Raw genomic sequence first — 25,653 nt, forward strand, 5'->3', positions numbered from 1 at the left:
GCCCCCCCCCACAGGCCTGCTTGCCCCCAACTGCCACCACCTGCTGGCCTGCTTGCCCCCAACTGCCCCCCTGCTGGTCTGCTTACCCCCAATGGACCCGCCCCCATCAGCCTGATCACCCACAACTGCCCTCCCCTCTTGGCCTCTAACCGCCTCTACCTCGGCCCCGCCACCAGGGCTTTGTCCAGAAGAACATCCGGAAGGTCTTCTGGAAGGTCTCCCAGTTTAATTAGCATATTACCCTTTTATTAGTATAGATAGAGGCCTGGTGCATGGGAGGGGGCCGGCTGGTTTGCCCTGAAGGGTGTCCTGGATCAGGGTAGGGGTCCCACTGGGGTGCCTGGCCAGCCTGGGTGAGGGGCTGAGGGCCGTTTTCAGGCTGGCCACACCCCCTTCAGGGTGGGGGTCCACACTGGGGTGCCTGGCAAGCCTGGGTGAGGGGCTGATGGCTTTTTGCAGGCTGACCAAGCCCCCCAGTGGGGACCCTCACCCCATGTGGGTGTGGCCAGCCTGGGTGAGGGGCTAAGGGCCGTTTTCAGGTTGTCCACAGCCCCTTCAGGGTGAGGGGATCCCTCTGGGGTGCCTGGCCAACCTGGGTGAGGGGCTGATGGCCATTTTCAGGCTGGCCACACCCCCCGGCGACCCAAGCTCCCAGCCTCTTCTTTTTTTCTTTTTTTCAGCTCCTCCTTGAGTGGAGGCCAGGGTGGGCTGGAAGCAGGTATCAGGGATTTATTTATCTTCTATAATTGAAACTTTGTAGCCTTGAGTGGAGCCCAGGTCGGGCCAGGGCAGGTGGGAAGCTTGTCTTCCTCCATCGCTGGAGGCAACCCAATCCTCCTGCTCGCTCCAGCTCCATGGCCGCCACCATCTTAGTTGGGTTAATTTGCATACTTGCTCCTGATTGGCTGGTGGGCGTGGCTTGTGGGTGTAGTGGAGTGGCGGAGTGATGGTTAATTTGCATGTTTCTCTTTTATTAGTGTAGATGTATATATATTTGTGTGTGTGTGTGTGTGTGTGTGTGTGTGTGTGTGTATATATATACACACACACATATAGTTTAATGACCTTTAAAATTTTCTAATAATATACATTTTAAAAGCATAGGGATTAAAGTTTGATTTTAGTACAAGATTGCTGGATCCATCCATCTATACTTTTCTTATGCCAGTGGAGATTATTAGAGTGATTAAGTAACAAAAGTTTTAAATTATCCATGATTTATTAATTCAGTCATGAATTGTATAAGTGGGTTGTCAGGTGGCAAAGGTCAAAACAAGAAATGATCAGCTGTCAGAATTTACCAAGAAGTTTTTCAAGGCACTATTTTTCATTCCTATCTCCTATTTCCTGCCTTATATGCATATATTTTATTTCCCCTATCCAGAAATCTGCTACTGTAAAAGTTGACATTTATTAAATATTTATAGTGTGCTAAGGATGTGCTTTCTGTGGCTTATTACAGGTAGTATTTTGTACAACTCTAGGAGATGGTCTACACTATTATCCCCTTTTTACAGATGGACAGTTAGGCACAGAGAATTAGTTTTTTCCAAGGATGTAAAGCTAATAAGTGGTAGAGTCAGGACTTGAACTCAGGCAGTTTAACTTTGGAAACCTGTTCTAAGGACCACACTACTCATGGGGGGTGGGGGGTTAAGAAAGCTCATGGAGAGAAGGAGAGAGAGGGAAGAATGTTGAGAGTATTCTGAAAGGGCTCATCTGCCAGTTCTATGTCCCTTCTCCACTGAGGGCAGCAGCTGAACCCTGATTAGACTGTATTTCTCTTAGACAATTCCTTTTTCATTTGAAACTTTGACAGGAATATATTATTTGGAGATATGAATCAAAGTGATTTTCTATTTTTTATCCTCAGGATTCCATATTCAAGAAGGCCCTTTGGTATCTTGCGAAAATAAATACTGTGGTTTGGGAAGGCACTGTGTTATCAGCAGAGAGACAGGACAAGCAGAATGTGCCTGCATGAACCTTTGCAAACGGCACTACAAACCTGTGTGTGGATCTGATGGAGAATTCTATGCAAACCACTGTGAAGTGCACAGAGCTGCTTGCCTGAAGAAACAAAAGATCACCATTGTTCACAATGAAGACTGCTTCTTCAAAGGTAAATCCAGGGTGAGCCTAAATTGTCACCCTCCTGTGTTTTTTTCTCTTCTCTCAACTAGTGCCTTTAAGTTTAAACTAACACAATTTTATATCAGCAAATGTCTGAAAAGAGAAAGAAAAAAGACATGTGAGCTTAGTTACATCAGTAAGCAGCAAGTGAATAGAAATTTACAAGGATACAATTCTGAATCTCAGTTATTACAACAAAGCTGGCCAAAATATGACTCAAAATTTAATATAGCTTACAGCATTGCATGCACCATATGGCTTCCCAATCATGCAGTTATCTTAGAGACACAGGGTGGCTGGCCAATTCAGTCAACAGGCCAAATCCAGCCGGTGAGAAGCACCTGGAGTGGAACTGAGGGAATAGTGAACGCCAAGTCACGCTGTGATAACATCTCATTTCCCCCTGATTAAAAAGGATGCTTTCATTTGTACTACATAATTCAAATGGTATTGAACCCGTAGATGTCTACTGATATAATTGGGAAGAACTCATGCTAAACTTATTTAGTAAATCTGAGATGGCCATAATTTAAAATTTTAAAGTGTTGGTATTTGTTTTCATGGTAGGTACTGCTGAATTAGTAATATGACAATTATTTTAACATGCTATAGAAATAAATCATTGAACATTTTCAAATGAGTTATTTACTTGTAAACTTACCTGTTATTTGATTTATTGTTTATGTACTGGAAAAATTATTTGTTTGTTAATAGTCATAAGACAGACTAAAATTCTAAGGTCTTAAATATATTATTTATTTTAAGCATTAATGTATTATTTAAATACTAGAGGCCTGGTGCATGAAAATTCGTGCACTCGGGGGGGGGGGCCCTCAGCCTGCCTTACACCCTCTCGCAGTCCGGGACCCCTCAGGGGATGTCCACCTGCCGGCTTAGGCCTGCTCCCCGGGGGATCGGGCCTAAGCTGCAGTCAGACATCCTTAGCACTGCCAAGGAAGTGGGAGAGGCTCCTGCCACCGCCGCTGCACTTGCAGCCTTCAGCCCGACTTGTGGATGAGCGGAGCTCCCCCTGTGGGAGTGCACTGACCACCAGGGGCAGCTCCTGCATTGAGCGTCTGCCCCCTGGTGGTCAGTGTGTGTCATAGTGACCGGTCATTCCTGGTTGTTCTGCTTTTAGGGTCACTTTGCATATTACCCTTTTATTACATAGGATATATAAACCTTTATTATTTGAATAGACCAGTGATCAATCTGATTATGAATCTTTGGTTCCATGTCCCAGTTTCCCAGAATATCCCTGAACTATATTTACACTTACAAACTTGTTGGATGTTTTAATTTTGGTTTACATTCATGTTTCAAATATGTTATTACACTTTCTTTGCTCACCAGTTATGGTAAAATGACTTAAAATTTGTCCTTTTTAATCTTGGTAGGACACATAAAGTATTATTTCCCAGGTGATGAGAAAAATTATACGTAGCTTTTAAATGATACAAATGAAATGCTTTATAGTGATTGTGGCTACTAGCAGCCCTCTGATATAAATGAAGAAAAAAGAATAGTCTCCTTACCAGTATGACCTGTGTGCACCTTTACTACATGTTCTGAGAATTTTATGATATTAGATTTTCTTCCTTGATAGAAAGAAGAGCAGTTACTTTGGTTTTAAGTTCAATTTATTCCCCTCTTCTATCAAATCTGTTTTACAAATAACTAAAATTGATTCCATTAACATTCTGCTTTAAAGCTCATAAAAGAGTATTTTTTCTGTAATTTGGACCTGAGATGATACAGTGAGAATTTTTCTATTCCACTGATGCATAATATCATAAAACTATGTAAATATATGCTATTAAGTTAATTTAGAGTCATATTCTCCAGCTGAGGTTTTGTCCAGCCGACACTAAAGAATTGATTATGGAAATATATGGTATTAAGTATCATGTGGGGAAAAAACCTGGCGTATTTAATGTTCTGCTTTATTTCTGGATGCTTAGGCATAATGCAACTCACATGTAAATCAGCATGGAGGTACATGAACTAGATACAGCTGAAAATGTTGCCTTCCTTATGAATTTATAGACAGTAGTTTTAAGAACTTTGGTCCTTCACATGTATACTAAGCATAGTTATAAAATTTATGATTGCTTCAAAATACGTTCTCGTTATATATAGTATTAAAATTTCTTTTATTTTTGGGGGGTTAGTTAGCACATTTCCCAGGTCACAGAATTTGTCATCTGCTGTTTATTGGTTTATTTGTTTTGATGTTTTGCCTAACATATCACTCATAAAAGGGCTTACTTTCAGCAGAACATAAGTAAATAATATAGAAGAAACAATAAATTCCCTGTCTTTGTAGTGTACAATTGGCCAAGTTTTGGACGTAAAAGAAGATTCTGTATAGCTGAAGGCCTGACATTGTTGTGATGGCTAAAATGAATTTTTGTGACTGTGAATAATATTTTCTGTGGAATTTACGTTATTTATAGATTATAATGATGGTATAAATGAAAAAGCAAATCAAGTTTTGGTTGGAATAAGCAACAACCATTTGTTTAGGAATTATTTTGGGGGGATTTCGCACTATAAAAGAAGAGTGGAGTAGTTGCAACAGCTAGAGTGTGGCCAGCAAAGCCTAAAAAATGTTTCATCTGGATCTTTTCAGATAAAGTTTATCAACTTCTGTTTTAAAAGATTACAAGTGTCTTAAAATTAATTTTTAAAAATGTTTGCAGATCTCTAATATTCTGTATCTTGTTGGCTATGGAGGGCAAGCACACATGGACAAATTGAGTAGAACACACAAATGGATACAAGTAAAACAAGAAATCTGTGCAAGATTAATAGATAGTATCATAGTTGCTATCCTGTTTAGGATGTACTATGCAAGGGTAGGCAAAAGTATGTTTACAGTTGTGAGTACAAGAATCAAAGTTTATTTTTGTATTATTATTTATTAATTGAATTATTTTGCATACAAACAACTGTTGACCCACTTTTGCTCAACCCTATAGTTTTTCAAAATGTTAGCCATGGTAGAAACTAGGTGGAGGTACATAGACTCTCTCTGTGTTATTTCTTACAACAGCATATGACTCAATGATTATCTCAAAATAATGGTATTTAATAAAAAAATGTGCTGGAAAAATATTAGCAGATACTTAAAACAATTTTAAAGAAAGTATAATTTGCATTATTTATTAATTATTTGAACTTTAACGTAAGTCTTAATTGTTTCACATATTGAATTTATCACATTTATGTTTGGTACTTATATTTTAAATATTTAAATATAATGTATTTATGAAATCATATATATTAATTCATTGTTTTAAATTTAAGATTAGAATATAGGTAAAATATAAATATATATGTATATATGTGTTTATATCTATATGTATACTTGTATCTATAACTATATCTATATATCCTCTTACTATTATTTGTGTTACATATTTAAATGTTTCTGTACTATGCTCAGCATTTACGATTACTGTAAAATAGAGACATGAATTCACTAAGAATTATCTTTATGATTAAAGATTTGTGGAACTGTAGAGAAAACATAATACCTCTGTGAACATAACATTTTTCTAATTTAGTTCTATTCACATTTATTTGATTATAAAGAGACTGACCATAATGGGATTAGAATACTGTAATATTTGTTTATTGACATGAAATAGTTTATACTGATGCTTAATATAGCCCAAAACTTTCTACTTTTATATGATGTCTAGCTATTACTTATAGTGATAGTTTTGCTTTAATGACATTTCCTATCCTCACCCCTACTCCCAAAGAGCTCTCTAATTGCTAAAATCCCACATCACTTGTAACAGGTACAATTTCCTCTCTCTTTGACACAGGTCAGTCTGTCATACACAGCAGAATTTAGTTACTCGGGGTACAGATATAAGCTGGAATAGGGAAGTCAAGATGTAACCTGTGCCAAATGGGGAATTAAACCTTTTATGAGAAAGTCAATTGAACAAAAACTCTTTTGCCATTTACTATGTTGAGAATAAAACTGCCATAAAAGCAAATGTTCTGTGCACTTAAATGTGCATCACAAACAATAACAACTTGGGAAATATGGTTTTTATGGCTATATGTGTGCTCTTTGAATGAGATCTGACATTGTGTTCTTTTTCTTTGGTATAATTTGGATAGACATTCATATTTCATTTTTTAAAATTGGTTCTTTTACCAGAACTTTTTTTTTTTAAGATGGGGATTGTAGAATGTAGGCTTAAAAACTAGGCTGCCAATAATGTTTTAAAATGTATCAGTAAATGTAATGTGCTCATCCACATTTGCTTTTAGCTTTTAGATTGCTTTTTTAAAAGGGTACCTTTATAAAGCTTTGATTTTATATCATTTCATAAAATATTATAATCTTCAAAAATATATAAACTTTCTCTTTATTCTATTTATTTGAATCATAAAGTATTATTTCATTTAGTATCTAAATATGATACCTATTAGATCTACAGCAATGTTATTCTACACCCCTCCCCTCCCCTAGCAAAACACAACTTCACTAGTATTGACTGAGTTGGTGCTTTGTACATAATTTTTGTCAAATTTTCCCATTTATAATATATAGGAAATACATTTAACTTTCAAAGACATAGTCTTATCTTGTTTTTGTACATTTTCATGTTATATCATTTTTCTTCAGGTTCAAATTATAAAAGAAATATATTTTTTAATATTTTATTTTATATTTTCTATGGCTATATGAATATTTCAGTAATAGTTATTAAGCACAATATTCAATAGTGACAGAAAAAAATGAGAACATTAGTTCAAATAATTTGTCTTCTATCTTGAAGCTGTTTAAATATTGTATCAGTCATTACCCCTCACTGACACCTTCACTTATCATGTTTATTTGCTCAGTAACCTATTTTCAAATGCTGAATGTGATATTTCTGTAACGTACAAAGTGAAGAACTTTTTTTACAACTATTATTTTTCAATGTAGTTGACTTCTCCTCTTTGATATATATTAGGGAAAACAGGATGATGAAAAACTTTCCATTGATTACACACAGCATATGTAATTAGGGATGAAATGTTCTAGAAAATGCAGTTGAAAGTTGTTCTCTATTAGACTGATTTATATTTCACTTTTAAAATCCGTTCTGAAGGGTGCATACAAATATTTCAGAGAACATTTGAAAACTTATTAATGACAAAAAATGTAAACCAAATGGGAAAAGTGAGAAGTTTTTCATGTGGTTATCATCCTCATAGTGATGAAAAATAAAATGGTAGGGAATCACATTAAATAAAGGAGATTTGACATGTTCCAGCACAATAAAATGCATAGATAATTATCAATATTGCTCTTTTAATATTAGTTAAGCTAAGTATAAAGAACTTATTTAATTTTAAAATTTTAAATTAATTCAGTGCATTAATATGCAATAAGTCTATTTTTGGTTTATGAAAACACAACATCTAGGTATAATTTATTGATTAATCTCATGGTTAAAATAGAACTTCACTCTTTGGGGTGGTATATGCTCAGACAATTGTGACACATTTCATGTGTTCCCTTATGTGATAATCACTTCAACAACATATTTCTATATGTTTCCCTCATTAATATGTGAAATTCCAGTAATTTGCATAATGTCTTTCTAAAGCTCCCTAACCCTGAAATCTAGACAAGGGTGATGATTACATTTTGTCAGTAATTTTCCTCTTGATCACATCTAAAGCGCTTACATGTGATCATCAAAGTTCTTTAATAAATTTGCCTGCCAAGCCAGGTTGAACTAAAAGACCATGATATGTACAAACAATATTTAACCAAATTTTATTACAGTTTTAACATACATCCCAGAGAACACATTTATCTCCAATTTTTTTCAGAGTTATAAACTGCAAATTAAGTTACAAAGAAAAGGCAGTAAAATTGTCCTTTCATAAAATATTGTAGTAATAATAGTGTATATTTCTAAGTGGAAATTATCACTGTTTATTTCTACCATAAATCAATGCCTTTAAAAAATCCATAATAATTTTAAATGGAGATATAATTTTAAAAACATAGTTTATTGAAACAACTGATAATGTTTCAAAAAATTACTTCCCAACGATTCAGAAATAGTTAGGTGCCAGATACGTTTTTCTTGATGGTTGTCATTCATTTAAATCACAATACTGTGTCTCAAAAGTATATAGGTAAAAGTGTGGAAATCTATCTGTGAGTAACCCAAAGGCTAGAGACAACTTGGTTACCATTAGCAGAGAGAACCAGAGGTAGATTAAAACATAGCAAGCAGCCAAATCAAAATTTAAAAATGAGTTCAAAATAATAAATTAAAGATATTGGTAGATTCTTAGAAAAATAACTAAAATGGTTTTACTTATAGAACATTGTAAGTGGCAAATTTTTGTAAAATACATTTTTGTTAGATTAGAATAGAACTTATTAGTACAGAAAAGCAAGTGGAAGTTATAAGGTCAATTAGAACCTTATTACAGATGCTCTAAAGCAGCGGTTCTCAACCTGTGAGTCACGACCCCTTTGGGGGTCAAATGACCCTTTCACAGGGGTCGCCTAAGACCATCGGAAAACACATATATAATTACATATTGTTTTGTGATTAATCACTATGCTTTAATTATGTTCAATTTGTAACAATGAAATTGGGGGTCACCACAACATGAGGAACTATATTAAAGGGTCGTGGCACTAGGAAGGTTGAGAACCACTGCTCTAAAGAGAGATTGAGATGATGCTGATTTGATTCAAGATGACAGAAGTTCCAGTGGTGATCCAAAGTTGTCTGTCTTAAACAATTTCCTGTGAGTTGGATGCAGAGTTTAAGGAATTAAAGAAATAAACAAAGAAAAAGAAAGAGAGAGAGAGAGAGAGAGAGAGAGAGAGAGAGAGAGAGAGAAAGAGAGAGAGAGGAAGGAAGGAAGGAAGGAAGGAAGGAAGGAAGGAAGGAAGGAAGGAAGGAAGGAAGGAAGGAGCAGGATATATACATTTAGGAGTTATAAGTATATTAATAAAGAAATGAGGCAAGGTACTCTATAGTTTAGACACTAAACCCTAGGATGAATGCACACTGGGAAGCAGAGAGCCGAGGATAGAACTCCCTTGTACTTCAACTTTCAACAGTCAGGAGGTGGAGGAAGAACAAGCAAAGGAGACGAATATATAGTCACCAGTGATAGAGCAGGGAACCAACACAACGTAGATACACAGATGCTAGTACAAATGTTTTCCACAGAGGATAAAATGACAAGATGAATAAAATGTTGCTGAGATCAAGTAAGATGAGGATTGGAAAATAATCATTAGATTTGAAAAGATTAAGGCCCTGGTTAACTTTGGTAAGAGTATGTAGAGAAGCCGAGGAAGTGAGATAGCAAGAACAGGAAGCTCATTGGAGGAGTGTTTCTCTAAAGAAGACCAGATGTATGTAGGCATATATAGTGCAGGTATAGATACATGTGTAGTGGTCAGGAGAGAGAAATGTGAATGTGAATAATGAAGCAGAGAGCAGAAAATATAAAGGGCAAGAAAAAAGAAAGAAACTGCCAGAGCAGAACCTTTGGATTGACTAGAAAGAACTTGACTCAATGAACGAGGGGCAGATACGGAGTTAGATGAGAGCGTGGATTCAGAAGGGAAGGAAAATCAGCACTTTCAGGTGCAGGTAGATGGATATATTTTATGATATAAAAATGTGTTGCTCCCATACGGTTCGTTATATTTTCATAGTGATACTAGTATAAGAAATAAAGCATCAGTTGAAGGTGGCAAAGAAGATGATTATGGAGATTTGAGGAAAACAAAAAAAAGGTTATGAAATAATAAACAAGGAAAGAGGGAGAAAAATCCAAGAGAATATAATAGAATTTCCAACAAGTTTAAAAACCATATGGTATCTCTGCTCATAAATTTAAAGTGAGAGTAGTGTTTTGTGGATATATATTTTTTCTATTATATTTATAAATGTAGTCAGCTACTTAGATTAAGGATTTCAGAAGAATTGGGTTTAACTTGGATTTTTATTTTCCCAGAAAAGAATTATATTTAAAGAAAGAGTTCAAAGCCACATTTTTCATCTCTCTCAGTGGCAGTTTGATTATGTTATCTCTGCTTTACTGTGTATACCTACTCTACTATCCAGACATCTCCTTGTGGGTGTCTTTTGCCTCAGCTTGCATATAAACCAGAATGGATTCACCCAAAATCTCTACATCCTGAAAATTGTGTTACATATTTGGACTTCCTAATGCTAACATTGAGTTTACAACTGTGCCTCTTAATTAAAATTTACACTAATGAAATCTGTATTCCAAGATATAGGGCTACAATAGCTGTTTTATTTTAATGGCTTTCCATATTCCTGATCAATTAGCAGTCAGTATGATTGGCATAGGGACAAGCTATACATTTCTTTTTACTTTGGAAAAAAAGGACTATAGCAAGATAACTCTCCAAAAAAGTGTGGATGAGAAATTATCTTGAAATGTATCCTACAGTACAACTTTATTATTAATTCCATAGGGAGGCTATAAGTAAATGTTATTGAGAATAACCATTGTAGCAAGGTTGCACTTTGACACACTGCTTTATTTGGTTAAGCAAATGATTTGAAAATTTGAGGCAGCTCAAACATTTGCTATCTAACATTTCTACATTTAAAATAAATTTATATGTTTTAATCAATCTGGCTCCTGATAATGTTGAAATATAGATAGACTTATTGCGAATGGTTTCAGCGCTGTTGGCATCTAATTCATTTTTTGAAAGAATTAGTGTCCTTAAAATGGACGAAAATGCTATTAAAAATTGAGAAAGATGCATGACCATTTGATGAATCTAATTGAGCATTAGTATAATGAATTTAAAGGACTTATACTAGATATGCTTGATTAATTTTAAAAATGCTCAAAATTTTACTGGCTTGTCAAAGGGCTTCAGGTAATAATTTATATAAAGTAACTAGAGAAATAAAGTACATGCATATGTATACCATGGATCACTGTGTATTAGAAAATATGATTTTTATTGGTTCATTGATGATTATTGACATCTAAACCTATGGCAAACCCATTCTTAAGGATCTGTCCAAATATGGAGATGACACGATTCTTACCTTTGCCAAGTAGGTGGAATTGAGTGCTAAACCAATCAATTAATGACCAATGGTATTTTTCCCCATTGCAGGAAAAATATCATTATTAGGTTAAATTAGCAAATGTATCTGATATTCAGGTACATTGAACTTATTCATACCAAAACAAACCTATCTACCTTTTGTTTAGTGAAACACAGTTTTCCCATACTGTGTAATTGCCACACTGAATCCAATTGTTGTTAATGGATGTTTAGTTTTGACTCTTGGCAGTTTATTATTACTGAGTATGAAGTCCAAATTATAGGGAGCAGGGATCCCTGAGAACCATATTCAGCAAGAAATGAGACAATCAAATTAAGAAAACAAAAACAGGGAAGTTAAAAGAAATGTGAAGAACTAATTTCACTTCCTCATCATGCATATGAATTCCTGCAGCTCTGAAAGGCACTGCATATTGTTTTAATAAGCAGGCAGGGATCCTTTATAAGAATTTATACCAGGGGTCCTCAAACTACGGCCCACGGGCCACATGCAAATACAAATATTGTATTTGTTCCCGTTTTGTTTTTTTACTTCAAAATAAGGTATGTGCAATGTGCATAGGAATTTCTTCATAGTTTTTTTTTTAAACTATAGTCCGGCCCTCCAACGGTCTGAGGGACAGTGAACTGGCCCCCTGTTTAAAAAGTTTGAGGACCCCTGATTTATACCCTCAACCTTACTACATTTATTCTACCAACCTAGAATATGATGGCCATTTGCTTTACTTTCAGATGAGTGATGGTATCAGGTAAGGTACAGTGGTCAGTGTATGCCAAGGCTAATGCATACATATAAACACCCAGACAACCTACTGTCAATATCTGTGGAACTTGGCATGTTTTGACTAAGTGACTATTGTAAGGAGGAGAAAGACTTTTGGGACTACTCATTGGTATTGTATCTATCTGGCCATTGGACATTCACCTACTCCCAAACAAGTACAGAATAGTAGATCCTCTAGATTTGAGGTAGAGTTTTCATGCCCTATCAAAAGCCGTAATTTATTTTGTGAATCCCCTCATTTACTTATTTTCAAAGTTGCTACAAGACAAAACTGGTCATTGTTTATTTTCTAAGTGAAAAATACTAATAGGCCTACTTCAGAAGCACTTTTAGGGAACATAAAAGAACATGTATGTTGGGATGGGTGTGTTTTCCAGTATTCAGAATAATAAGTAAGGCATTTAGCTGCGATGACAGTCTACAAAACACAAGAGTTCGATTTGGGGTTTAATTAAATTTATGCCAAAAAAATTACTTCAAATCCTGGGGGAAAATATGCTTGAATAATATAGCACATGTTTCGGCCTTTAAAATCTTTAGCAAGTGGAAACATTTACATGACACATTGGCAGAACCTCCATAGCTCAGAAACAGCTCAGTGTATATAACATAGCAACAGCTTTGTCCGTTAATTCCACAGGAAATATGCACACTGACTCCTGTATAGATTTGTCACTTCTGCATCTACATCTATTAGGAGCAGCAGGGGTGGAGGTGCATTTCATTTAAACATACTTATAAAATACATGAAGGAAAGATTATGCCCGACCCTTTCTGTGTATTGCTAATTATTTCAACATCAGAATTGTACACAAAATAAATACATAAGTAGAAATCTTATCTTGACAACTAGACATTATCTTACAAGCAATAGGGGGCAGAAAGTGGCTACTTCTAGATATTTTGAAAATCTACTTTTAGATACAGAAGATGGTTTGTTACTCAAAGATGAAGCCTATTTGCACCCCACCCACTCCAGCAGTCATCCCCATGCCCCTGCCAGAAGGAGACCATTGTTGTCTGAAACTTGAAAGCTGTGGCTCTGACACACATACATCATTACACTGTGGCTTTTGGAAGAGGCCAAGGCACTGACCCCATTTACAACCCAATCTTCTGACCCTGTTTCTGAAAAGAAGCTCAAGAGGACCAAACTGTTAAGTGCTTAAAAAACAGCTTCTATTCCAACCTTATTTCTATTCATATTAGAGAGAATGGATCAATTTGAGCTAGAGCCTTTAGCTATTTCAGAAATCTCTCTGCTTTTTCCAAAGTCCTAACCTGAATCCCTTTATCTTTGTCATTCTACTGTTATTATTTTTTCCTAACACCTAGATGTTGATACAATCTCTTTATTTCATGTCACCATCAGCAACTAGTAACGAAGAAGAAAACAATGATTAATCTTAAGATGTCAGGGAGCATTCACAGGACATGTTTGACTCTGGCTGATTTCTTTACATTTTTTGGGGGGACACTTACTAATAGATATGTCTTTTCCTCAGGACACTCAAGTCTCCTTTCCATTCTTCTAAGGCACAATCTGTCTTGCATACTGACTCAGGAGTTTGGAAGTTTTGACTCTGAACTGATCATAGGTTTGCATATGTTGGTCTCTACTTTCAGAGTTTATGTGCCAAAATCATAGGATAAAACATTATTTAGAATAAAGAAAATCTTCAACAATAAATTTTATGTATTCTGAGAAAAAGATGAATGGAATATTTTAAATAATTACTTCTCAACACTAATCAATAATGGATAAAATTTTGAGGAAATAAACTTCCTATTTCTAATCATCTTATCCTAAATTACTTAAAAAATTAAATTGTAAGCCATTCAAGAATTCAAAAAATGATATTTTTGAATCCTTAACTGTGTTTTAAGACACAAAATCATCTTTCTTATGCTGTGTTCCTGCAATTTCACACTGAGATTGATATTTAAGTGACAATGCCTATGAGTTGGCAGATTTCATCAGAATTTTGTTTACTTGTGAATCTCTAAGTTATCAAAATTGGAAATTCTAATGAAAGTTGATGAAAACCTTACTCTTAAAAGTTTTAGAAGTTGAGTTATTTTTTTAAAAAATATTTTTATTGATTTCTTACAGAGAGGAAGAGAGAGGGATAGAGAGTTAGAAACTTCGATCAGCTGCTTCCTGCATACCTCCTAGTGGAGATGTGCCCGCAACCAAGGTACATGCCCTTGACCGGAATTGAACCCGGGACCTTTCAGTCCACAGGCCGACGCTCTATCCACTGAGCCAAACTGGTTAGGGCTGAGTTATTTTTTTAATGAGTTTTGTCCATACAGGACTATTCTAATGCATTTTAGGATACTTTAGGACACTTTCTTTTCCCTGATTCCCACCACCTCATCTCCATCACCCCTGGTTTGGCTCCTGAGTTTGTCTAGTAGTACTGTTTTTGTCACTGTCATAACTTTGCCTTTCACCTTCTGTCTTTACATGATTGAAGCAAAGATTTGAAGAATTGAAAATTAAATGAAGGGCCCAGAGTAACACAGAAAAGGCCTGTGTCCAAGGACATGTAATGTCTGATATTAGTTAATTGGTGATTGATTGATTGATTGATGCAACTTTTGCTTTTGGAGAAAAAGACTAAATACACTTTGGGAAAACTCACATACTCTTTCTCAATAGGGACTTATTGCCTATAACTAAACACCAAGCAATATTCCATGAACCTTAGTAATACATTTAAGTATAATTTGAGGAAAAGTCCAACATGATTTCTATAATTGAATTGTCTTTTGATAATAATTTCTTTTAAGTTTTTAGGTTCTATATATAAGATTCATGTTGTATAATTTCAATTGTTAAAAAAACATATTTTACTAAGATTATAATATAATTATATAAGGGTGTTTTAATAATAATGCAAGGAAGGCATGAAAGAAAATGAAGGGTTGGCTTCATGTATAATTCTTGAAGAAATTAGTGAAAAGGTGTTTATAATTTTTCTTTTTTAATAGGACAAAGGTGTAATGGTTTTTGATAGGTCTAGAAAAAGAAGGTTTTTTAAAATTAGGATATGAACATTATATTAGAATAGAACACTTAGGACCAGTAACATCAATAGTGTCTTTTAAAATGTGTTAAAAGCAATGACATGGAAAATGAGTAGATAAATTTATAGAAGACTTAAGAACCTGATCAAAAGAAGATGAAATAGTGAATGAACTAAATGAAATAAAAAAAGTTAGAACTTGGGATTTGATATCCTATAGGAATATTAAACACATCACAAAAAATTCTAAAAAGGTATTTAATATAGTCAAACTGTTGACTTTCACTAGGAAGAACAGCCTGACTTTGCTGATTAATTAGACCTCACCATTCAAACATCCACAAGCCTAATAATGGTGGACAAGTTTATGGTCTCCTACGTGACCATTTGAAATATATAATTAAAAAATTGAAACACCTCTCTCTACCATTGTAGCAAACAGAGAAAGATAATTTGACAAAGCTTACTGGTACATAAAATCATATCTGTGGTGATTTTTGTCTTTACCTAGTGAACTTAGGTATTTTATCAGATTAAATATCTTATGATCTTATATATTAAACTGATTTTACAGTACCTTTTAGGTAGGTACAATCTTTATTAAACTTATTAAAAACTAGGGAAAATATTGTTATATATAATTTATAATTTGTAATAATATTAAGTTAACAAGTACTTTAAGGAATTGAGAACAATTAAATTTATCAGAATACATGTAACAAAGAATACCTAGATTAAATTAAACTAAAGAAGAAAAAAGATGAGATTGAAAATGTCCTACATATATAGTCATCTTTATTTGGGATTTAATTATGTAAACTCAGTATCACACTAATTTTTTTCTAACTACAATCTATTTCAAAGATTAGATAGACAGTTATAAAAGACAAATAAGATTGTTATTCTTCCTCTCAAAATATCCAAGTAGCATTTTAATATCCTATACAAAGTGCAGTCTCTTAGTCACAACCTGGAAGATTTCATGTGACATTGTCAATACCTATATCTTAGAAGTCCTCTCATCACGCTCCTGAATTGCTTGCTCATTTTAGCCTCCATGTCCATTTTCATTGACAAACACAGCAAGCTCATTTCTACCTAAGGCCACAAACATTCCCTGTTTGTGTACTGCTGCTAATGTTACTCTTGACATCCTCACATGGCTCATTCCCTCAATTCATTCAGCTCTCACATATCACCTCCTCACAGGGCACATTTTATAAAATACCTATTTTGTTTTCAAAATACTTACCATTACTGTAAATATTACTATCAATTTTTGTCTTTTTTGGGAGGGGTGGGAGGCAAGTTTCGTATTAAAATGCAAACTCACCATGCCAGGATGACTTGCTTCTTAGTGATTGAGTATTGACCTATGACCCAGGAGGTCATGGTTCAATTCCAATCAGGGCACATGCCCCAGGTTGTGGGCTCAATCGCCGGTCAGGGGCATGCAGGAGGTAGCCAATCAATAATTCTCTCTGATCAAAGGTGTTTCTCTCTCCCTCTCCTTTCCTCTCTGAAATCAATATGTATTTTTTTAAAAATGTAAACTCAAGTCAGGATGTTGTCATTCTTATAGATTATCTATTCTCATAGCCTAGAATTGAGGCAGCAGCTCAGTAAATATGTGATGAATGAAAGCATGAATATTCAACCATGTCCTTTAGAAGCTTTAAAAGATAACAATAAAAGTGATTTAGAAAAAGAGTAACTGACTTCTAAAAAAATTAAACGGTACAGATAATCTCAAATATGTGAAATAGAATGTAAATATACAAAATGAAATTCTCTATAATCCAAAAAAAGGTGTAAGGAAATAAAAATACAATATTTTCTATTCTTATAAGAATTGTTTCTACAAAATTATGTAAATTCCTGATTACCTAATTAGAAAAATTTAATAGTTTTTCAGATTTAAGATACTATAATGTTCTTATATTATTAACTTCTGCAGCTGCAGTATTATTAAATGCAAAGTATTTTATACATTATAATCATTAACATTTATTAAAAAATGAAAACTAATAATATTATATTAAACAAAATTGAAAATATAAATTTTCCAAGTTGTATTAATCTGCTTATATACTATTAATTTTGGAGTGTGTGTGGTAGAATGGGAAACATCTCTCTAGGATTTAAATTAAACATTTCATATAATGCATTAATATATGAAATGCATTATTATGTGGAGAACATTATTACCTGAAAACTAATATTAGCATGAACATTTTAGAAAATAAGATATTAATTTGAAGAAATTGCTAATATTTAAACATTTTCACCTGTAAAACAACAATTTTTTATGTTTCAATTTAACATGCTAGTTATTTTTACCATTAGTCATGGAATGAATTAATTCAGGAGGCAAAACAATGAAGATATTTTTTTAAAAAGCTTATAGAATTGTTGGCACTATTTTTGAGAATTTTGCATTATATGGAATTCAAAGGTCATGTCGGCCTATCAAAAAGATTAAGGCTAAACTGATACTTGATACATCAGTTATCTAGACACATACTGATCCTACATATTGACTGCATGTTTCCATGACCATATAGATACAAAAGGAAACTTACTCTCTTGCAATGCACAAGGTGGTCCATTGTCATTAAGGGAGCCCAATATAGTCACATAGCTAAGGGAAAATAACATAGGAAGGAAACAGGAAATATGCTCCTCTCTATATTTTTTGTGGTGCCCCAGAAAGTACCAACCTCAGAGTCTAGAAAACTGGTTCTGAATCTCACCGCTGCCCACTTAGAGGCCAATAATTAGGATACACAAAAATATTGTGAGTGTGTGACCTGTGAAAAATAATTCTGAGTTTTTAGTGAGGATTAAACACCAGGATGTGTGAGTGTGTTTATCACACTGTTTTTACAGAGGTAAATACTCTTTAAAGTAATTTGAAAGAATTAACTTCATTATTTTATGTCCTGTTTCTGGCTCTATTCCTGCTCTGACATCATGTATTGTATCACAGTTACAACTGCCATGGATAAGGTCTCAGGCAGTCCAAAAATCTGTTTAAATTCAGCTTCATATTTCTCTAGTTGAAATTGCTCTGGATTTAACATTGGGCTCAATTTCTGTCCCTGCTACTTACTAACAGTGTGGCAAGTCTTGCAATTTAATTGAGCTCCTCGGTTAAATGTGAATCATAAATGTCACTTAAAAGCTGGTTCCAAATAAAAAGACATGAAACATTTTTAAAAAAATAATGCTTCTTTGAAAGATGGGGAGAACTGTAATAATAGATTTTTTCCCCCTTATTCATAGGAAAAGGGCATGCCTAACGTAATTGTAAAATAGTGTAACTAAGTGGCTAAGAGAATGGGCACTGTGGTCTAGTTATTGTGTTTCTGCTACTTGTTAGCTGTAAGACCTTGGGCAAGTTAGCCAAAAGCTCAAATCTGAATTTTCTTATTTGAAAAATAGAAATAATAACAGTACCTACCCTGCAGGGTTGTTGTGCTGATTGGATACTCTAAAGAAGGTATCAGGGAACCTTTGGTAGTGGGAGGGGCAGATTCCATGGGAGAGACCCCAGCAGTGCCCAGGCCCTGGATGTACTGCTCCCACCTCTGGGGTCCTGGACAAGACTGAGGAAGAAGCAGACACTGGCTTTAGTTCAAGCAGGTCAGGCCTCAAAACCAGAACTGCCCATCCAAGCCACTTGGGGAGGGAAAGGCAAGACACCTAGAGCTCTTCCTTTCCCAGCAGCTCCCTGATCCTCACTGCATGTTAGCGTGTGAGGGCCACCACCTCTTCTGGGTGCCACCCTGACGCCAGGCTGGTCTCTTAGAGAGCAAGTTCAACAGGCCTGAGGGCTGTCCTGTGGTACATGGGCTAGAGCAGAGCCAGGAGTCAGGGACAGCGGCTACAGCTCCCAGGGAAGCCTGTTGAAGAGGGAGGACCTGGGGGCAGTGGCCTGGGACATGGGGAAGCTACAGTGGCACTGAAGAGGATGAAGGGGACCAGGGGAATTGCCAGAACAGCCCACAGTTACGCAAGGAATGGCCACTCGTCTTGCTGCTGCTCTGCAAAGCACTGAGGCCCCAGGACCCCAGAACCGCCGGAGTCTGGCCCTCAGAAAACTTCACCTTCCTCCTGAGAGGGAGACAACAAGGGGACAAGTGCAAGAACATTCCAACCGGAGTGACAGTGGAAAGTGAGCAACAGGGTTCAGATTTGCTTTGCACAGGGGACTCGCCTGTTGAAAGACTTCCTCGGAATAGAAAGGAAGCATCTCAAGAAACTTATTGCACGTCAGCCTCAAACTCCACCGTGGGCAGAAGAGGGCAGTGGGAACTCACACTGGGAGTGGCCTGTAGCTCGAAACATGGAGCCAGCCCTCCAGTGAGAACCAGGCCTCCTGTCAGCCCTTCACTTACAAACTCCGCAGGCTCTGTCTAGGGGGAGAGGTGGCCAGTGTGGGGTTTCCTCCCTCGCAGAGTCGGGCCCAAAGGTTTACAGTTTTCTAAGCTTTGATAATGTGAAGCTCCAGGTTCAGAGGATGCCGTTGAGCACATCGCAAGTAAGTAAGTTTTGGTGTTTGCATGTATGTATGTACTATTTAAGGTCGAAAGAAAATAAATTTCAAGAGCAAAGATATTAACTCTTATAAGAAAAAAACAAAACAAACAAAAAAAGAAGACAAAGCATGATGTGTCTTGTCCGCCTTAATTTGGCTGTGCACCTGAGCTGTGCCATTTCCACCCAGTGGGCAGCAGCCATGGGCAAGGATGGAGCTGGACCATGGGCTACAGCATCTGGAGCCCAGTTGGTATCTTGTGAGAAACATCCAGAGTGGCTGGTGGGCTGTGCTTCCCAGTGTGTTGTTCATGTGGAGATGTGAGTGCCTCCTGCTTAACATATCTGTATAAAGTGCTGTCTGATTAAACCTTTTTTTCACTTGCTTTTTTGGAGGGCTCATAAAAATGCGCGCGCACACACACACACACACACACACACACACGAAGACAAGGTGGCACCATTAAAACTGTCTCTGCCATTAAAAAAAAAAAAGATAGTAAGTACCCTGCACATGAGCGCTATCATTATGATTGATTTCTCTAAGCATTGATTTACCTTTGACAAGTAGTGATGTAACCAGGAGAGTTTTACTAAATAATGTTCACATTCATGAGGAAAATAATTCCCTGTCTTAAAGCTTCATGTACAACATGGGATATGTTAGTAGTATAAATATGCGCCACATGAATTAATTTGTGTGGGTGCATGTGTTTACTTAAATGCATTTTAAAGAAGCATGTGTATCTTTGTCCACAGTCAAACAAATAGAGAGATGACCAAAAAATGTTTTGGGATTTTTTTTGAGTGACTCAAATACTACATTAAAATGGACATTGGTGGTGGTCCTGTAGTTATGAGAGTGTGAAGAAGAGTCCTGATTTTTCTAAAGCCTGGATTAATAACTTTATAGTATAATGGAGAGGAAATTGAATTCTGGAGTCAGAGAGGCCTGACATTAATCTGTGTTCCACCTCTTACTCTTGACTTTATCTAAACACTCATCACAGAATTAACCTTCTTCATCCATGAACATAACATTGAGTTAGATGAGTGGTAATATCATCTTCATGTAAAATTCTAAAACTTAGAACTGTACAATAGCTCCTAACTTCAATGATTTTTTAAAAATACAGCCTATAGATACAGGATGTAGAACATCCATGTGTTTTTTGTTTGTTTTTCTGCGTTTTGGTATTTTTGGTTGTTTGTTTGTTTGTTTGTTTTAACAATGGGTAGAATTTAAGCTCCACAGTCATTCCCAAGAAAAGTCTGACTAATGAAGTAAAAAATTGTTTTTACCTTCCAGTTTAGAACATGAATCTTTAGAGAAAGGGGAACAAATACTGATTAATAAAAATTGCCGATGTCAACTTAGAGCACTGAAAATGTGTAAGAGTGATTTCTAAAGAATTACTGCTGATACTGCAAATCAGGCAGCAGGATGCTGCTCTCATTTGTTTTGTTTTAATAAACTTTATATAGCTACTAAGAATTACACTGTTAACAGAGAATGCAATAAATATCCAGTGTTTGGAAACAGTTTTGAATTACCTGATAAGAAAAAAAAATGTATGTCTGCTTAGTTTTTACTAGACAAAAGAGTTTTAGTATTGTTTTTCTAATTGTGCTATTTAATTGGAAATAGTATGAAAGCATTCTGATAATTCTAGTGGTTTAGCTGTTAAGGATTATTTTATGTCTTTAGTTTATATTGATGACATTAGAAAAATGAAGCAGCATCCTAAACAAAGAATTATGGTAAGATGACAAGTTTAAAATATTAGAATGGGATATAGAACTTGAGAATAGTCTTTCTAGTGCTAAAAGCTAATTATGACTTAGAAGTTCCATTATCTGTCTTAAATTTAAAACAACTGCTAAATGGATCATTTCTTTGTTATTTAGCCATTCAAGCTTATCTCTTTGATAAAGGTCTTTGCCATCCAAACGGAACATAAAGATTTTATTGGTCTCTAATGATGCCAACTACAGCTGTACAATCATCATTTTAGAGTCCAAGCTCTGTCTGCTCTTAGATCTGCCGTTACTTGATCACAATTGCAGAAGTATCTTTAAGTGTATTTGCTTAACCAGATGGTAAATGGCTGTAGAGGGAATACATTTCTCTTTTTTACTCTATGACTAAGTGTTAAAACAGAAATTTTTGCTATGGTGGGAAAACACAGACTTATATTATACTAAAAATAGTTTCCCTTACTTTTTTGCAAGAAAACGATATGAATATCTGCAGCATGAGAATACAACACTATGGCAAACATTTTTTATAATATGCACATAAAATTTGAATACTTTTTTAAATGAAAGTTAAGTAAAACAAAACATTGATACAAAATGTCATTTGATTCCTGACATATTTTGCAAACGAAAACCTGAAGAATTTCCATATTTATTCTTTTTTAAACTATTAACTTAAATGATCAGAATAAAAGGTCTAAAAATCATGATATCCAGAAGTATTTTAATTTGATATATATAAATAATGATATTTCACATATGTAAAAGTTTGTAAATAAACTTATCGTATGAGAATTCTTAAAATTTATATGAAATACTTTGTTAATTTTGGGTTAACTCTTCAAATTTGAAAAGCTGTGAGAATGTGTGAATAGATATATTCAATATATATTTGAACTTATAAAATTCTACAAGGTTTATATATTAGGAGGACAGCTAGGATTATAATTTCTGTTGAAAAGAAAAAAAAAATATTTGGTGGTGTCCTAGAGTAATGAGTGTGAACTGAGAATTATAAAATATTAAACAAACTTATAAACTTTAGCCCCTGTTTTCCAAAACCAAGTAAATAGTAAGTGTATAGTATAATGATAAAAAGGAATGCATCTTGAAGTACTTCAATTACTATAATATCATGACCAGTGATTTGTTTCCCTGAATAACAAAATGAACATTCAGGTTGTATGGGACCATCACTAGAAAAGTAAGCAAATGAAAGCAGGTTAATTTTGGAAAAGTTATTGGTAGTCATATTAAACTGTCAGCTGGTAGTTCAGATAATGACATGATTGAAATGAAAGCACCGCAATTTATAATCTCAGGATACTAGAGTGTAAGATATTCAAGTGTAAGATGTAGAAGAACAAGCATATAAGGAAAACAAAATCCTAGAGGCACCCATGAACATGGATAGTTAATGTGGACTGGAAGTTAAGTTTCTCAGATATGGAGGTCAAAAAAATTGAAGCTGCACTGTCAGTTAAACTTGGTCATTCAAATGGGCTTCTTTGATGGTAGAAATTTATGTTGAAGAGAGAGATTAATATCAGTACTGAGACAACTTCCTGGTGGACTTTGGTGAAGTCAATGGGTTAATGAAGGGGAAAAGTGACAAAGAAAATATAAACTGTAGTGAATATGAGTAATTTGGGACTGGGTGAGTCTTGGTATCTTGACAAGGTATTAAACTTAGGTGTCCCCACCTGTTAAATAAATAAATTATTCTCGGTGAGGTCCCTACTGAACATTTCACTGCAGAAGAATTATTGTAGGTAATCAGTCTTATAAATATTAGTCTTAAGGGACAAGTGAATTAAATTGGAAGATTACCAGTTGAGTATGAGTGAATATTTGACTAATAAATGAGATTGCTCATCAATTTTAATCATGTATGTATTCAAGTAGAAATATACTAGAAAATAAAGTAGAGTAAATCTTAGGAAATATTAAGTGAGGTGGATCTTAAAAATGTTTAAAAGATGCTATAGTTATCATTAAGGTTATAGTAGCAAAAGGTGAAAACATCTGAGAAGAATTTAAAATCGGAGTAGTAAAGAGACCCAATGATATAAATAGGATGGATAGATAAGTAGGTGATAGATAGATAAATAGATAGATAGATAGATAGATAGATAGATGATAGATAGATAGATAGATAGATAGATAGATAGATAGATACATAGATAGATAGATAGAGAATAGTGTGTAAAGTAGCTTTAATTGTTTGGTGTTATTTCTCCTGTGGTTGTTTTTTTTTCCGGTCTTTCTTGGTCAGTAGTCTGAATGCTTAATTTAATTTATATGTGCTTAAATAACTGTCTGATACCACTGAAAACATGCAACATTAATTTAAGTTACATGACTCTCAGCCTTACCTGCTAATGCTGTTATGGGATTTGGGATTAAAGAATTTGCTACACAGGCTTTCTTCAGAACCATTAAATATTGCATTACCTGTAAATTACCAAGACAATGAAATGCTAGCCATCATAAATTTACTTATTTCAAAGCTTAACTTGTCCAAGCTTGAGTAATATATTTAAACAGTAGTTTTTAATCAATGCTATAATCTTTCTAGATAAAGTTTATATCAGGATGTTGTATTGATAACCAATCCAGAGATTCATGAATTGCTAGATAAATATTTGTGATGCGTTTCAATCTCAGATATAGAATGTTTGTAACTTAAAACAGAATGTGCACTTTTTCTTTTGCATTAGGAACAGTCTCTTCATATCTCTTAAGTTACTGGCCCTTTTACATTCAAATATGACTGAAGAATATGGAAGATATTTACTTCAATGTATCTTATTTATTGAAATAAAAATTTCTGATATAAAGAAATTTTGATCAGCTACCCACCAATATGAATCAGACAACTTTTAAAATTATCTCTATTGTTGAAAGTATTACAGATGTCCACTTTGTCCCCCCATTGACCCTCTCTAGCCCTTCCCTGCCCCCCACCTTAGGTCTTCACCACCCTATTGTCTGTGTCCATGGGTTATGAATATATGCATGTAAGTACTTTGGTTAATCTCTTCCCACTCACCCACCTACTCCCATCTTCCCTCTGAGATTCAATAGTCTGTTCAATGCTTCTATGCAGAGAATCTTTTTTTACTTTTATCTTTCTCCAAATTACATAGTTATTTCCTTTTTTTACTTTAAATATTATTTTATTTTTCAATTACAATTGATATGCGATATTATATTAGTTTCAGGTGTACAACCTAGTGATTAGACATTATATAACTTACTAAGTGATTACCCAGATAAGACTAGTACCTATCTGAAACCATGCATAGTTATTATAATATTACTAGAGGCCCAGTGCACAAAAATTTGTGCACTCGGGGCGGGGGGGTCCCTCAGCCCGGCCTGTGCCCTCTCGCAGTCTGGGACCCCTCGGGAGATAACGACCTGCTGGCTTAGGCCTGCTCCCGGGTGGCAGAGGGCAGGCCCAATCCCTAGGTGCAGCCCCTGGTTGGGCTCAGAGCAGGGCCGATTGGGGAGTTGGGGCGCCGCCCCCTGTCATGCACAGAGCAGGGCAGATTGGGAGGTTGCGATGCCACCCTCAGTCACGCTCAGGGTAGGGCCGATTTGGGGGTTGGGGCACTGCCCGCTGTCACACTCAAGGCAGGGTCGATGGGGAGGTTGCAGCACCACCACCTGTCATGCACAGAGCAGGGCCAATCAGGGGGTTGGGGCGCTGCCCCCTGTCACTCACAGAGCAGGGCCAATCAGGGGGTTGGGGCACTGCCCCCCCCCCCCCTCACGCACAAAGCAGGGCCCATCAGGGGGTGTGAAGGGAAGGCCTGTATGTCCCACCAGTAATGCATAAACCGTCTACCACGACATTCACTAGTGTTCTATAGTGCTCAGTATTTAGCTGCCACAATCCCAAAATGTTTCTGTATGGGGAACGCTTTGCATAGACTTCTCGATAAGACATACCGATCATCTCCAGGGTCTGCAAGTTTTCACGAAAGCCAAACTCCTCGCGGCAGCGCCGTCTCCAGATGCTGTCGATGTGCAGGATGTGGTGGAAATTTGTGCAGGGCTGGGCCCAGGTGGGCAGGTCGCTGCCGGGGAGCGAGGCAAAGATCTTCACCAGCATCTCCACCGGCAGGTCCTGCAGGGAAGAGTGCCGGGGGCGCGGGGGCAGCATGGGGCTTCCGATTTCTCCACTCCCCGCACAGCACCGTGCTGCTGCATCCCCCTCCACGTAAATTTTCTGGCGGGGGCGGCTTGCCATCGGGCCGCTGCAGTCTCAGCTGGGG

The 25,653-nt window shown here is 35.9% G+C and overlaps 1 protein-coding gene across 3 annotated transcripts in view; it reads left to right on the forward strand.

Annotated features, from left to right (window-relative positions):
• FSTL5 (follistatin like 5) overlaps nt 1-25,653 on the forward strand; it is a 579,511-nt gene that overhangs the window by 201,755 nt on the left and 352,103 nt on the right. For all 3 annotated transcript variants that reach the window (XM_006081840.3, XM_023753401.1, XM_006081839.3), the window contains exon 4: nt 1,874-2,122. In XM_006081840.3, coding sequence (XP_006081902.1) covers nt 1,874-2,122 — 249 coding nt within the window. The remainder of the gene's footprint in view (nt 1-1,873; nt 2,123-25,653) is intronic.

This window comes from Myotis lucifugus, unplaced genomic scaffold (assembly GCF_000147115.1).
Source record: "Myotis lucifugus unplaced genomic scaffold, Myoluc2.0 scaffold_1, whole genome shotgun sequence".
NCBI lineage: Eukaryota > Metazoa > Chordata > Mammalia > Chiroptera > Vespertilionidae > Myotis > Myotis lucifugus.